Source organism: Taudactylus pleione, unplaced genomic scaffold (assembly GCF_031769625.1).
Source record: "Taudactylus pleione unplaced genomic scaffold, aTauple2 ptg001716l, whole genome shotgun sequence".
Classification (NCBI taxonomy): domain Eukaryota; kingdom Metazoa; phylum Chordata; class Amphibia; order Anura; family Myobatrachidae; genus Taudactylus; species Taudactylus pleione.
The window spans coordinates 145,100-160,770 of NW_028286113.1; the positions used below are offsets into that span (position 1 = coordinate 145,100).

At 47.2% G+C, this 15,671-nt stretch overlaps 1 protein-coding gene across 2 annotated transcripts in view; it reads left to right on the forward strand.

Moving 5' to 3' along the window:
- LOC148439544 (uncharacterized) overlaps positions 1-11,491 on the forward strand; it is a 49,282-nt gene extending 37,791 nt beyond the window's left edge. For both annotated transcript variants that reach the window (XM_088464604.1, XM_088464605.1), the window contains exon 4: positions 9,053-11,491. In XM_088464604.1, the coding sequence (XP_088320730.1) occupies positions 9,053-11,244 (2,192 nt within the window). In that variant the 3' untranslated portion in view covers positions 11,245-11,491. The remainder of the gene's footprint in view (positions 1-9,052) is intronic.
- Positions 11,492-15,671: the final 4,180 nt, after the last annotated feature.

Sequence of the window (15,671 nt, forward strand, 5' to 3'; positions counted from 1 at the left end):
TCAGAATCACACAGGCAATACAACCAGAGAGATACCGATGGGGAACAGTTACCTCCATGTGCTCAGAATCACACAGGCAATACCAACAGATAGATACCGATGGGTAACGGCTACCTCCATGTGCTCAGAATCACAGAGGCAATACCACCAGAAAGATACCGATGGGTAACCGTTACCCCCATGTGCTCAGAATCACACAGGCAATACAACCAGAGAGATACCGATGGGTAACCGTTACCTCCATGTGCTCAGAATCACACAGGCAATACAACCAGAGAGATACCGATGGGGAACCGTTACCTTCATGTGCTCTGAATCACACAGGCAATACAACCAGAAAGATAAGGTGGACATTTTAGTTTCTATCAGAAGGAGATGAATTATAAAGCACATAGGTATATGACACTGGTGGGATTACCGGGCAGGGAATATAACAGGGAGCACAAAAATCTCATCTGATGTTCTAGTAAAGTAACCATGGCAGAAAGCCGTCATTGCATGAGATTATAATAATATTTCATATATGGTCTAAATGTAATATTGGCAGCAGTACCGGCTGTTATTTCATATATGGATATAAATTAGAGATGTGCGCAAACCCCCGTGTTTTGGATCTCCCCTGGTTTTGGATCTGTATTGGTTTAGTCAAAACCTCACCTCCGTATTTTTTTTTTTTTCGGTTTTGGTTTTTGATCTGGATTTGTTCTTAAAAAAAATCATAAAAACAGCTAAAATCACATAAAATGAGCCTGTTTTTGTTCCTACAGTATTATTATCCTCAATAACATTTATTTCCACTCGTTTCCAGTCAATTTTGACCACCTCACAGCTCACTATATTGGTTTCATCCAGTTTGGGCCCAACATTTGCACCAAGCTGACTGAGCTATGCGGCAGCAGTGGGCGGTACAAAAACGTGGCAGTTCAACTTCCAACATGGCACATCAGGAAACAAATGTTTTTATTATTCAAGAGAGGCCTGAGGGAGTTGGAGTATGTATGTAGTTGAAGGCAGGGACAGGAAGGGTTTTGTAGTAAATTTAAGGGGAGGGGAGGAGGCATTTCCAAAAAAATATTTTACTCCTTCACATCAGTCCTTGGCCCAGAAGAATCCTTGAGCGCCATGCCTGCTGCTGGGAGTGGATTTTCTCATCCCAGGAGGAGACCAGGAAAATTTCTAGTAGTGCATTCTACATGAAAAAGCATTTCCCAACCTGTGCAGGGACATTAAAAAAACTTAGTTAGTGGCCTCCAAACTGCCACTTAACCAGCACAAAGATATTAAGGGGTAAATTTAATTTACTAAAGTGAGAGTTTTTAGAAGTGCGTTTTAGAAGTGATGTTGCCCATAACAACCAATCAGATTCTACTTAATATCACTTTCTAGAAGATAATAGCTAGAATCTGATTATTTTCTATGGGCAAGCAACATTACTTCTAGAACGCACTTCTAAAAAAATCTCACTTTAGTAAATTAAATTTACCCCTTAAGGTATTAGGTTGTGTCTTTCTTGAGAATCCTTTGCCAATTTCTGCTGCTAGGAGTGAATTTTCATCACAGAAGGGGACCAGGAAGGCTTCTTTCCAAAACAACTGACTGTAAAATAAGCCTTTGCAAAGCTTCCACATTGAACATTTCCCAACCTGTACGTACAGGGACATTAAAAAAAACATAGTTAGTGGCCTCAAAGTTCCACTTAACCAGCACAGATATGTGGACAAGCGTAAGATCTATGATTTATGGCAGGGGTAGCCAACCCTGGTCCTCGAGAGCTACCAACAGTGCATGTTTTCCAGGTCTCCTCACAGTATTACAACTGTAATAATTAGGGCAGCACAGATGGTGTAATGGTTAGCATTACTGCCTCACAGCACTGAGGTCATGGGTTCGATTCCCACCACGGCCCTACCTGTGTGGAGTTTGTATATTTTCCCTGTGCTTGCGTGGGTTTCCTCCGGGTACTCCGGTTTCCTCCCACACTCCAAAAATATACTGGTAGGTTAATTGGCTCCCAACACAAATAGTGTGTATAGGTGTGCGCATGTGATAGGGAATGATTGCAAGCTCCACTGGGGAAGGGACTGATGCGAATGGCCAAATATTCTCTGTAAAGCGCTGCGGAATATGTGTGCGCTATATAAATAACTGGTAATAAATAAATAATAAATAATAACTCCACCTGTGGATCTTTTCAAATGTGGTACTGAGTAATGAATACACCTGTGCACCTGCTAGGTTGTCTGGAAATCGTGAACTGTTAGTAGCTCTCGAGGACCGAGGTTGGCTACCCCTGATTTAAGGCCTTATATTGTCTTTCTTGAGAATCCTGCTTCTGCGGCTAGGAGTGGATTTTCATCCCAGAAGGGGACCAGGAAGAGTGCTTTCCAAAAACAATAGACTAAATAATCCTTTGCAAACCTTCCAAAAAAGCATTTCCCAATCTGTACAGGGACATTAAAAAAAACATAGTTAGTGGCCTTCAGTTCAAACTGCCGTTGTACCCACTGTCCACTTAACCGGAGCAGATATTGTGGACAAGCGGAACAGAGTAGATTTAAGATTTAAGTCTTACGTTGTGTCTTGAGCGCCATGCCTGCTGCTGGGAGTGGATATTCATCCTAGAAGACACAGATCTGAAGAGATGTAAATAACTACTGACAGGAAAAAGGCAATTTGGAGGCCCTTACACAAACTGCCTTTGCTTTACTTGAGCTGCCCACCTTCCAGTGTGTACTCAGAAAGAGTTTTCAGCACAGCCGGGAACGTTGTCAGTGATCGGCCTGAGAGTACTTCCCCAAAATGTGGAAAAGATGATGTCCATCAAAATGAACTACAAATTCTACGAGGAAGACCTTTACTGTCAATTACGGGCAAAAATTACAGAGGCACCTGTAATGGTGGATTCCAGCGGGGACAAATGAATATTGTGTGAAGAGGATGATGTATACATCACCCCAGATTATTCCAGCACCCAAGCCTATATCGTCATCCCATCCTGTGTTGTGTATAAATTACAGCTGCGTTCCCTGTTAGATTGGGGATTCATTGTCCACTTTAGTGGATGTGAGCTCCATTTTAGTCCATATCATCACCACACCCCCTACACATCTTCTGACCTGGGCTACAGGAGGAGCAGCTGCACTCTGGTATACGGTTGCATGGAGTTGCCCCTCTGCCTCGCTGAAATTCAGGTAGAGGGGCCATGGGTAGGGACTGGGAGTAGGGACACTATAGTCAGAACGCAGTTTTAGCTGCTTTATTCCATTTTTTTAAACCATATCCTCTAATTTCACCTTTGAAAATGTTTATGGAAATCTCAGCAAAGGCGTTTTGTGATGCCATGGCTAACGCTCGCACACACACAAAAAAACCAGATTGAGTAATTGAATTCATTTTTTGGGGCACTTGGGAGGGAGAACACCCGAACGAGGAACCAGCCTCTTGAAAACAGAAACAGGCAGCACAGCACCCTCCTGCGCACCTACGTTGCTGATAAATGGGGCTAACGCACACATACATTTTTTTTATTTTTTTTCAATGGTGGTGTTGACCTCTTCTGGTGACAGGTTTAACCTGCGTTTTCCAATCCTGCTGCTAGAGTCCAGCTCCGTATCACCACACCTCATACATATCACATCTAGTACACTGACGCTGGAAGGTGTCTCTAAGATCACTCCTGCAGGAGACGTCGTGTACCCATTTAGTGACCTCTTTTGGTGACCGGTATAACCTGAGTTTTCCATTCCTGTTGCTAGAGTCCAGCTCTGGATCACCACACCTCATATCACATCTAGTACACTGACGCTGGAATGTGTCTCTAAGATTGCTCCTGGAGGAGACGTTGTGTACCCATTTAGTGACCTCTTCTGGTGATAGGTATAAGCTGCGTTTTCCATTCCTGTTGCTAGAGTCCAGCTCCGTATCACCACACGTCATACACATCACATCTAGGACACTGGCGCTGGAATGTGTCTCTAAGATCGCTCCTGGAGGAGACGTCGTGTATCCATTTAGTGACCTCTTCTGGTGACAGGTTTAACCTGCGTTTTCCAATCCTGCTGCTAGAGTCCAGCTCCGTATCACCACACCTCATACATGTCACATCTAGTACACTGACGCTGGAAGGTGTCTCTAAGATCACTCCTGCAGGAGACGTCGTGTACCCATTTAGTGACCTCTTTTGGTGACCGGTATAACCTGCGTTTTCCAATCCTGCTGCTAGAGTCCAGCTCCGGATCACCACACCTCCTACATACCACATCTAGGACACTGACGCTGGAATGTGTCTCTAAGATCAGTCCTGGAGGAGACGTCGTGTACCCATTTAGTGACCTCTTCTGGTGACAGGTATAACCTGCGTTTTCCAATCCTGCTGCTAGAGTCCAGCTCCGGATCACCATACCTCATACATATCACATCTAGTACACTGGCGCTGGATTGTGTCTCTAAGATCAGTCCTGGAGGAGACGTCGTGTATCCGTTTAGTGACCTCTTCTGGTGACAGGTATAACCTGCGTTTTCCAATCCTGCTGCTAGAGTCCAGCTCCGGATCACCATACCTCATACATATCACATCTAGTACACTGGCGCTGGATTGTGTCTCTAAGATCAGTCCTGGAGGAGACGTCGTGTATCCATTTAGTGACCTCTTCTGGTGACAGGTATAACCTGCGTTTTCCAATCCTGCTGCTAGAGTCCAGCTCCGGATCACCACACGTCATACACATCACATCTAGGACACTGGTGCTGGAATGTGTCTCTAAGATCACTCCTGGAGGAGACATCGTGTACCCATTTAGTGACCTCTTCTGGTGACCGGTATAACCTGCGTTTTCCAATCCTGCTGCTAGAGTCCAGCTCCGTATCACCACACCTCATACATATCACATCTAGTACACTGACGCTGGAAGGTGTCTCTAAGATCACTCCTGGAGGAGACGTCGTGTACCCATTTAGTGACCTCTTCTGGTGGCCGGTATAACCTGCGTTTTCCAATCCTGCTGCTAGAGTCCAGCTCCGGATCACCACACCTCCTACATACCACATCTAGGACACTGGCGCTGGAATGTGTCTCTAAGATCACTCCTGAAGGAGACGTTGTGTACCCATTTAGTGACCTCTTCTGGTGAAAGGTGCATCAAGAGGGAACTGATTTACCCGGATATCAGCCCCAACATTGTGTCATGTCTTTTTTTGTGCCTTTCTGGACAGGCCACATATGGTACAAAGTGAATTCTTATGTTTAGATTTTGTGCCAATAAATGTGATACTATGAGAAGTTTCATGTGGAGAAAGATCACAACGGGAGGTAGAGATATTTCAGGAAGAAAAGAAACCTGTATGTACACGTTCTCATCTTTAGAAGGAGAGAAGCTCTGAGAAAACTAGGAATTTCTTTTTTTGATGTGGATAAAATCATTTGCTATAGTTTTCTTTTTTATAGTGATTTTAGAGACACATTCCAGTTCCAGTTGGTCTTCTCGTATTTTAAATTTGATAAATAATAAAGTACATTACCTCTTGGCACTGAGTTTCAATGTTTCCTTCTTCTTCAGCCACAGAATTAGTTCCCATACACATAAACATGAAACCATACAATAACAGAGTGTAGTAATTTAAAAACAAACTTTAGGAAATACCTTAGAGTCCACCCAATTTGAAATAAATGTGAGCAATGTGACATTAAGTCATCTGGCTTTCCCAAGGGTAAAGTTAGAAAGATTGACTAAGGTAAGGTAGTCAGTGTTTTACTCTTACTGGCCGGCAGATGGAAGCGTTTCCTTCACAGGTTCTATGATAGGTTCTATGATAACCTCAGAAGAGTCTTGATTTATTCATATTTATACTCTTAGTACATTTTTTTTATTCTAAACTTAGAGTATTTTTCACTGGACTGGTTGGTGTTTTGGTTGGCTGTGCTGGCGGTGCTCTGTTCTATGGGCCTGGTTGTGCTGGTGCAGATGAAGACTGCAGTTATGTAATTAGAGTGTTGAGGTTAGAACGTGATCCTGATTCCACCATCAGGATCATTTCCTAGTACTACATCATTTGGTTGGCTGTGCTGGCGGTGCTCTGTTCTATGGGCCTGGTTGTGCTGGTGCAGATGAAGACTGCAGTTATGTCATTAGAGTGTTGAGGTTAGAACGTGATCACGATTCCACCATCAGGATCATTTCCTAGTACTACATCATTTGGTTGGCTGTGCTGGCGGTGCTCTGTTCTATGGGCCTGGTTGTGCTGGTGCAGATGAAGACTGCAGTTATGTAATTAGAGTGTTGAGGTTAGAACGTGATCCCGATTCCACCATCAGGATCATTTCCTAGTACTACATCATTTGGTTGGCTGTGCTGGCGGTGCTCTGTTTCTATGGGCCTGGTTGTGCTGGTGCAGATGAAGACTGCAGTTATGTAATTAGAGTGTTGATGTTAGAATGTGATCACGATTCCACCATCAGGATAATTTCCTAGTACTACATCATTTGGGTGGCTGTGCTGGCGGTGCTCTGTTTCTATGGGCCTGGTTGTGCTGGTGCAGATGAAGACTGCAGTTATGTAATTAGAGTGTTGAGGTTAGAACGTGATCACGATTCCACCATCAGGATCATTTCCTAGTACTACATCATTTGATTGGCTGTGCTGGCGGTGCTCTGTTCTATGGGCCTGGTTGTGCTGGTGCAGATGAAGACTGCAGTTATGTAATTAGAGTGTTGAGGTTAGAACGTGATCACGATTCCACCATCAGGATCATTTCCTAGTACTACATCATTTGGGTGGCCATCCATAATCATAACATTTTTCAGCTCCCCAGTCCAGGTAGACACATGACATGGGTACCTCTGGCTCCAATCCATCTTTCACGGTAACTTTGGTGGTGCAACCCTACAGAAGGATCAACAAAGTGGGGGCACACTACAGTTATCGAGACCTCAAAATCACTTAGTCCTTTTCCCTAATGGGGGCGCCACTTGGACTGGCTAAAGGTGTTTCTACATATTTTGTGGTGGGCTTTTGGCTGTGCAGAGTTCTCCTCTTTCTATCCAGTCTTCATTGTACTGACTGGAGGGAAATTAATCTCTTTGTTCTCACCTTCACATGTTAAACATGCAAGCCTGGCTCTAATTCTTGGATTTGGGGCACAAAAATGTGATGCTTGGGGGGAGGAACAGTTCATCCTCAGGTGCCAACTTTTCCCATAATACTTCTGTTGTTGACCAAAACGATTAGTGGATACTTGTTTTGTAGGGTGACAAGAAGAAGAGCGGTGTCCATCTTATGTACAACCTGTCAAAGTGTGCCGGACACTGACCGTTACTTACCAGGTCCGGCAGCACTGGGGTTCAGATCGGTGGCGGGCAGTGGTCAGGGAATCCCCGGCGCCCACTGCTGGTGTGTTCCTGCTCCCGGCTCCTCCCCGCTGTCTCCTTATGCAGCTGTAAGTGCAGGTGGCCGTGGCTCTCCTAGGGGTGCGTGCGCCGACCAGCAGGAAGATTTAAAGTGACAGATACACCAAACGTGTCGTCACATTTGGTGCAAGATTTGAACTCCTCCCTATAAGAGGAGTCTCTGGGCACTAGACAGGTGCTGGAGTATAGGCTCCATTATCTTACTCCAGTGTCTAGTTCCTTCAGCTCATTCCTGACCCGACATTGTCTGATCCCTGGTACCGTCTTGTCCGTTTGGTTCTGACCTGGCTTTTCAACTATGTTTGACTCAGTGGCTCAGTACTGGGTTTCGTCAATCCCGAAATATGGGCTTGCATCTACTATCCATCCATGAGTTTGCGACACAACCATTTTTGGTGGTGGCTTGTGGTTGGGCTTTTTAGCTGGTCAAGTGGATGGCTTTATGGCTCTACCATGTTGTCACTGATGCCTTTACCCACGTTACCATGTGCTGCTTTAGCATGCATGCTAATGTTGCTTTTGTGGAAAAATAATGGTTAAAAGTATTGGGAGGGTGTATGACTCAATCTCCCCAACCACAGCACCTGGAAAGATGAAGTCTCCCTTTTTTGAAAATATAAGATCCATCTTTCAAATTAGGTGCCCCCATAAAATCTAATGTCTTGTGATCACCAGAGGTTTACCCCCTACATTACAGACTCATGGAGAAAGATCTCCCCCAAACTGTCTTCCAATAATTAAGGGGCACCTACATTGTAAAGAGGGGAGTCCTTTTTTTTTTCAAATGATGAGATCCCTTAGATTTATTACCTTCATGAACATTTCAGGGCTGCAGACACAGACTATCCCTGAAACGTTGGTTGTGTGCACCCAGAAAAAATGCCTCTGTGTAGTGCCCTGAAACTTTTGGTAGTTTTTTTTTTTTTGTACTTTCCTGGCGTCGGTAGCTGGGTCTCTCATCTGCTGTGCATGCATGGCCGATGGAATGACCACAAATGTAGCCGCGCGGGAGCGAGCAGTAGTGTATACACACACTAGACAATCCGGACAATGTCAGTCCAATTCACCATATTATCCAAGAAATCATCTAGCATGTACCCAGCATTACTCCCATCATGTAGAAGATCATCTGGTTTCTGGCTGTACACACATAAAGATTTTCTGTCCAACCATCCGACTAGTTGATTGGTTGGAATGAAAATCTGGTAACGTATGGGAGTAAATGATGATCAGCAATTTGCTCCTAAATGCCAGAAAACAGATGAAAATGGTCGTCAGACAAGTTTGTTAAATGTTTGATCTAAATAATTTGTTCAAAAACAGTTTTTGTCCATTTTCCGGTGTTTGGGAGAAAATTGCTGATTGAAAATCTGGTAAGGTATGAAAGCAAATGACAATCAAACCAAACAACTAGTTGGATGGTTGGCCAGAAAATCTTTACGTGTGTACCCAGCATAAGCTAAGGTGGTGGGATGGAGATTTGCCAAATGTTGACCAAGAGTTTTGAAGGACAGTGAATGTATTTACAATTGGAATCCTACATGTTGACACATATGGAAAGACCACATGATTTTAAAGTTTACGATGTGATTAGTAATAAAGATAAAATTAAATTTTATAAATCTAATCACCATACATTTTTTCCAACAGATCATTATGAAGATTCATCTCATGTTATGGAGGAACCAGTCTCATGTGATGGAGGAACCCTCACAGACACTGACATTTATAAACCCTCAGATCATACACAATATACATCTCATATTAAGGAGGAACCAGTTTCATGTGATGGAGGAAACCTCAAAGACACCAACATTTATACTCCCACAGATCATACATCTACTCATATTAAGAAGGAACCAGTCTCACGTGATGGAGCAAACCAAAGAGAGACTAATATTTATACACCCACAGATCATACACAATATACATCTTCTCATATTAAGGAGGAACCAGTCTCATGTGATGGAGGAACCGTCACAGACACCGTAATGTATACACCCACAGATCATACACCGTATACATCTACTCATATTAAGGAGGAACCAGCCTCATGTGATGGAGGAGACCGCACAGACACCGACATGTATACACCCACAGATCATATAGAATATACATCTTTTTATATTAAGGAGGAATCCGTCTCATGTGATGGTGAAAACTTCACAGACTCCGACATTAATACACTCACAGATCATACACAGTATACATCTACTCATATTAAGGAGGAACCAGCCTCATGTGATGGAGGAGACCTTACAGACAATGACATGTATACACCCACAGATCATATAGAATATACATCTTTTTATATTAAGGAGGAACCAGCCTCATGTGATGAAGAAAACCTCACAGACAGTGACATTTATACACCTACAGATCATACACGATATACATCTACTCATATTATTGAGGAACCAGAATTGTGTGATGGAGGAAACCTCAAAGACACCAACATTTTTATACCCACAGATCAATCACAATCTACTCATATTGAGGAGGAATCAAGATCATCATCGAATGATGATAAATGTCTTCAAAACAGGTTAAGCAATGTTAAACATCAGAGCAACCACTCTACAAACAAGTCTTGGCCCTGCTCAGAATGTGGTAAATGTTTTATTAAAAAATCACTTCTACTTAATCATCAGAAAACTCATATTGTAGAAAAGCCATTTTCTTGCTCTGAATGTGGGAAAGGGTTTAGAAGCAATTCACATCTTGTTGTACATCTGAGAAGTCACACAGGGGAGAAACCGTATTCCTGCTCTGAATGTGGGAAAGGGTTCAAACATAATTCGGGACGTGTTAGACATCAGAGACGTCACACAGGAGAGAAACCATATTCTTGCTCTGAATGTGGGAAATGTTTTATCCATAAGTCAAGTCTCACAGTACATGAGAGAAGTCACACAGGAGAAAGACCGTATATCTGTTCTGAATGTGGGAAATGTTTTAACAGTAACACAAAGCTTAATAAGCACCAGAGAATTCACACAGGAGAGAAGCCATATTCTTGCTTTGAATGTGGAAAATGTTTTACTTGTAACTCACAACTTATTGTACATAAGAGAAGTCACACAGGTGTTTACCCGTATTCCTGCTCAGAGTGTGGGAAAGGGTGTAGAAGCAATTCAGAACTTGTTGTACATCGGAGACGTCACACAGGGGAGAGGCCATATTCCTGTTCTGATTGTGGGAAATGTTTCATCAGTAACACGAAGCTTAATACACATCAGAAAATTCATACCAGAGAGAGGCCGTATTCCTGCACTGAATGTGGGGAATGTTTTACAGATAACTCAGAACTTGATAGACATCAGATGAGTCACACAGTACTACAGCTCTATTCCTGCTCGGAGTGTGGGGAAGGGTGTAGTAGCCATTCAGAGCTTGTTACTCATCAGAGAACCCACACAGGAGAGAGACCATATTCCTGCTCGGAGTGTGGGGAATGTTTTACACATGACTCGGAACTTGTTAGACATCAGAAAGTTCACAGAGCAGACAGATCGTATTCTTGCTCGGAATGTGGGAAATGTTTTACATGTAATTCACAACTTATTGCACATAAGATAAGTCACACTGGAGTATACCCATATTCCTGCTCGGAGTGTGGGAAAGGGTGTAGAAGCAATTCAGAACTTGTTATACACCAGAGACTACACACCGGAGAGAGACCGTATTCATGCTCCGCATGTGGAAAGGGCTGTAGGAGCAATGCGGAACTTATTAGACATCAGAGAAGCCACACAGGAGAGAAGCCATATTCCTGCTCTGATTGTGGGAAATGTTTTGTCACCAAAAGTGGTTTATACAAACATATAAAATCCCACAGCTAAAGTTCTTCTATTATTACTAATGTTATGTAGCAGTTTCTACATAGGTCCAGCTGGACAGTGGAGCCCCCCGGTGGTATACTGAGGAAATAATTACACATTGGAATCCAAGGATAAAACTTTACCCATGGGTATCGTCATAAGTGTATATTGGCACCTAAGATTCTCATGAGAAACACTTTATATTACCTATATTCTTCCATTAAAGTGCTTTATGTTTAATTTAACGTTCACGTATATCCTAATAAAAGTATACTAACTAACAATGTGTATTTGTCATTCCTTATTATCTCTTCCTTGGTGATGAGCTGCAGAATTCCTGCCTTAGCTAAGGGAGCTCGGCTTAGAGCTACATCCACATGACTATGTACATTATCAGCTCTGCTCCTTTTATTTTGGTTCCTGTAGATTAGTTACACTTCCTTGTATACGGTTATCTATTAGTTACTTGTCCTTTGGTCTTCGCTCAATTTGTTAACCAAGTTTGGAGATGATGTACGGTGACACAGATAAAGAATAGGAGATTAAAAAAAAGTGTTCAGAATAGGCTGTTTCAAATGAATTATTTTAATGAATAAACATTTAACTAGTTAACATTGCTTTGAGCTGTTAAGTAATTTTGCCATTTAGATTTTTCTATTACAAATGTATATTTCAGTGAGGCAGTGATGTGCTGCTATTCCGTGAGTAGTGTATCTGTGAGAGATGTTATTGTTTACAATTGTAGAGTGATACAACTGTGGCTTTGTGATGAGGTTTTGATAACAGTGGGAAGTAGATCAGGTGTCAGGTTGTTAGGAAATAATGCACGGTCATGTGATCTAGTGTGTCCAATCATGTTGGTGGGATCTATTCTAATATACCACATATAAAATTGTTTGTATGTTCCCAATAATCTCAAGAACTACTGAACCGATTTTGATCAGGTTTGCCCTGAAATGTTCCTTGAGACCCTCCCAGTAACATAGGCTATGAATCATCTCCTCTCATATTAATTGGCTACACACATACCACACCTATGCAGCTTCCAGTTTGTTTTGGTGATTTCATAATGCCAGTTGGTCGTGACAGTGCTGTGGGGAAAAGGACACGCACGACTTCCGTGACCACCGACGGGGTGGGGCCGGGCTCTTGTTAGCTGGTGGACTGTGACACCGCATGTTAATATAACCAGTTGTGAAGAGACGAGGGCAGCCCTAGAGATGTTTGTGTCTTGAACAGCCACTTCCAGCTCACAGTCTCCACCTATACCCGCACCCTGTCACACCAAGCGCCCCATATGGTGCAGGCTGCGTGATGTGCTGGGAGAAGTTTGCACGGCAGGACTGCACTGCCTGGCTCTGGTGCTCTGTGCCCGGGAGGCGGAGTAAGGACTGCACTGCCTGGCTCTGGTGCTCTGTGCCCCGGGAGGCGGAGAAGGGACTGCACTGCCTGGCTCTGGTGTTCTATCTATGCCCGGGAGGCGGAGTAAGGACTGCACTGCCTGGCTCTGGTGCTCTGTGCCCCGGGAGAAGGAGTAGGGACTGCACTGCCTGGCTCTGGTGCTCTATGCCCCAGGAGAAGGAGAAGGGACTGCACTACCTGGCTCTGGTGCTCTATGCCTGGGAGGCAGAGTAGGGACTGCACTACCTGGCTCTGGTGCACTGTGCCCAGGGAAGCGGAGAAGGGACTGCACTGCTTGGCTCTGGTGTTCTATCTATGCCCGGGAGGCGGAGAAGGGACTGCACTGCCTGGCTCTGGTGCTCTGTGCCTCGGGAGAAGGAGTAGGGACTGCACTGCCTGGCTCTGGTGCTCTATGCCCCGGGAGAAGGAGAAGGGACTGCACTACCTGGCTCTGGTGCTCTATGCCTGGGAGGCAGAGTAGGGACTGCACTACCTGGCTCTGGTGCACTGTGCCCAGGGAAGCGGAGAAGGGACTGCACTGCTTGGCTCTGGTGCTCTGTGCCCCGGTAGGTGGAGTAGGGACTGCACTGCCTGGTGCTCTGTGCCCCGGGAGGTGGAGTAGGGACTGCACTGCCTGGATCTGGTGCTCTGTGCCAGGGAGGCGGAGAAGGGACTGCACTGCCTGGCTCTGGTGCTCTATGCCCCGGGAGAAGGAGAAGGGACTGCACTACCTGGCTCTGGTGCTCTATGCCTGGGAGGCAGAGTAGGGACTGCACTACCTGGCTCTGGTGCACTGTGCCCAGGGAAGCGGAGAAGGGACTGCACTGCTTGGCTCTGGTGCTCTGTGCCCCGGTAGGTGGAGTAGGGACTGCACTGCCTGGTGCTCTGTGCCCCGGGAGGTGGAGTAGGGACTGCACTGCCTGGATCTGGTGCTCTGTGCCAGGGAGGCGGAGAAGGGACTGCACTGCCTGGCTCTGGTGCTTTGTGCCCCGGGAGGTGGAGAAGGGACTGCACTGCCTGGTTCTGGTGCTCTGTGCCCCGGGAGGTGGAGTAGGGACTGCACTGCCTGGTTCTGGTGCTCTATGCCCGGGAGGCGGAGTAGGGACTGCACTGCCTGGCTCTGGTGCTCTGTGCCCCGGGAGGTGGAGTAGGGACTGCACTGCCTGGTTCTGGTGCTCTGTGCCCCGGGAAGCGGAGAAGGGACTGCACTGCCTGGTTCTGGTGCTCTATGCCCAGGAGGCGAGGGACTGCACTGCCTGGCTCTGGTGCTCTGTGCCCCGGGAGGTGGAGTAGGGACTGCACTGCCTGGTTCTGGTGCTCTGTGCCCCGGGAGGCGGAGAAGGGACTGCACTGCCTGGCTCTGGTGCTTTGTGCCCCAGGAGGTGGAGTAGGGACTGCACTGTCTGGTTCTGGTGCTCTGTGCCCCGGGAGGTGGAGTAGGGACTGCACTGCCTGGTTCTGGTGCTCTGTGCCCCGGGAAGCAGAGAAGGGACTGCAGTGACTGGCTCTGGTGCTCTATGCCCGGGAGGAGGAGTAGGGACTGCACTGCCTGGCTCTGGTGCTCTGTGCCTCGGGAGACGGAGTAGGGACTGCACTACCTGGCTCTGGTGCTCTATGCCCGGGAGGCGGAGTAGGGACTGCACTGCCTGGCTCTGGTGCTTTGTGCCCAGGGAGGCGGAGAAGGGACTGCACTGCTTGGCTCTGGTGCTCTGTGCCCCGGGAGGCAGAGTAGGGACTGCACTGCCTGGCTCTGGAGCTCTGTGCCCCGGGAGGCAGAGAAGGGACTGCACTGCCTGCCTGGCTCTGGTGCTCTGTGCCCACGGGAGGTGGAGTAAGGACTGCACTGCCTGGTTCTGGTGCTCTGTGCCCCGGAAGGTGGAGTAAGGACTGCACTGCCTGGCTCTGGTGCTCTGTGCCCCGGGAGGTGGTGTAAGGACTGCACTGCCTGGCTCTGGTGCTCTGTGCCCTGGGAGACGGAGTAAGGACTGCACTGCCTGGCTCTGGTGCTCTGTGCCCCGGGAGGCGGAGTAGGGACTGCACTGCCTGGCTCTGGTGCTCTGTGCCCCGGGAGGCGGAGTAGGGACTGCACTGCCTGGCTCTGGTGCTCTGTGCCGCGGGAGGCGGAGTAGGGACTGCACTGCCTGGCTCTGGTGCTCTGTGCCCCGGGAGGTGGTGTAAAGACTGCACTGCCTGGCTCTGGTGCTCTGTGCCCCAGGAGGCGGAGTAGGGACTGCACTGCCTGGCTCTGGTGCTCTGTGCCCCGGGAGGCAGAGAAGGGACTGCACTGCCTGGCTCTGGTGCTCTGTACCCACGGGAGGTGGTGTAAGGACTGCACTGCCTGGCTCTGGTGCTCTGTGCCCCGTGAGGTGGTGTAAGGACTGCACTGCCTGGCTCTGGTGCTCTGTGCCCCAGGAGACGGAGTAAGGACTGCACTGCCTGGCTCTGGTGCTCTATGCCCCAGGAGACGGAGTAAGGACTGCACTGTCTGGCTCTGGTGCTCTGTGCCCCGGGAGGCGGAGTAGGTACTGCACTGCCTGGCTCTGGTGCTCTGTGCCCCGGGAAGCGGAGAAGGGACTGCACTGCCTGGCTCTGGTGCTCTGTGCCCGGGAGGCGGAGTAGGGACTGCACTGCCTGGCTCTGGTGCTCTGTGCCCCGGGAGGCAGAGAAGGGACTGCACTGCCTGGCTCTGGTGCTCTGTGCCCACGGGAGGTGGAGTAGGGACTGCACTACCTGGCTCTGGTGCTCTGTGCCTGGGAGGCGGAGAAGGGACTGCACTGCCTGGCTCTCTGGTACTCTATGCCCGGGAGGCGGAGTAGGGACTGCACTGCCTGGCTCTGGTGCTTTGTGCCCCGGGAGATGGAGTAAGGACTGCACTGCCTGGCTCTGGTGCTTTGTGCCCCGGGAGATGGAGTAAGGACTGCACTGCCTGGCTCTGGTGCTCTGTGCCCCGGAAGGTGGAGTAAGGACTGCACTACCTGGCTCTGGTGCTCTGTGCCTGGGAGGCGGAGAAGGGACTGCACTGCCTGGCTCTCTGGTGCTCTGTGCCC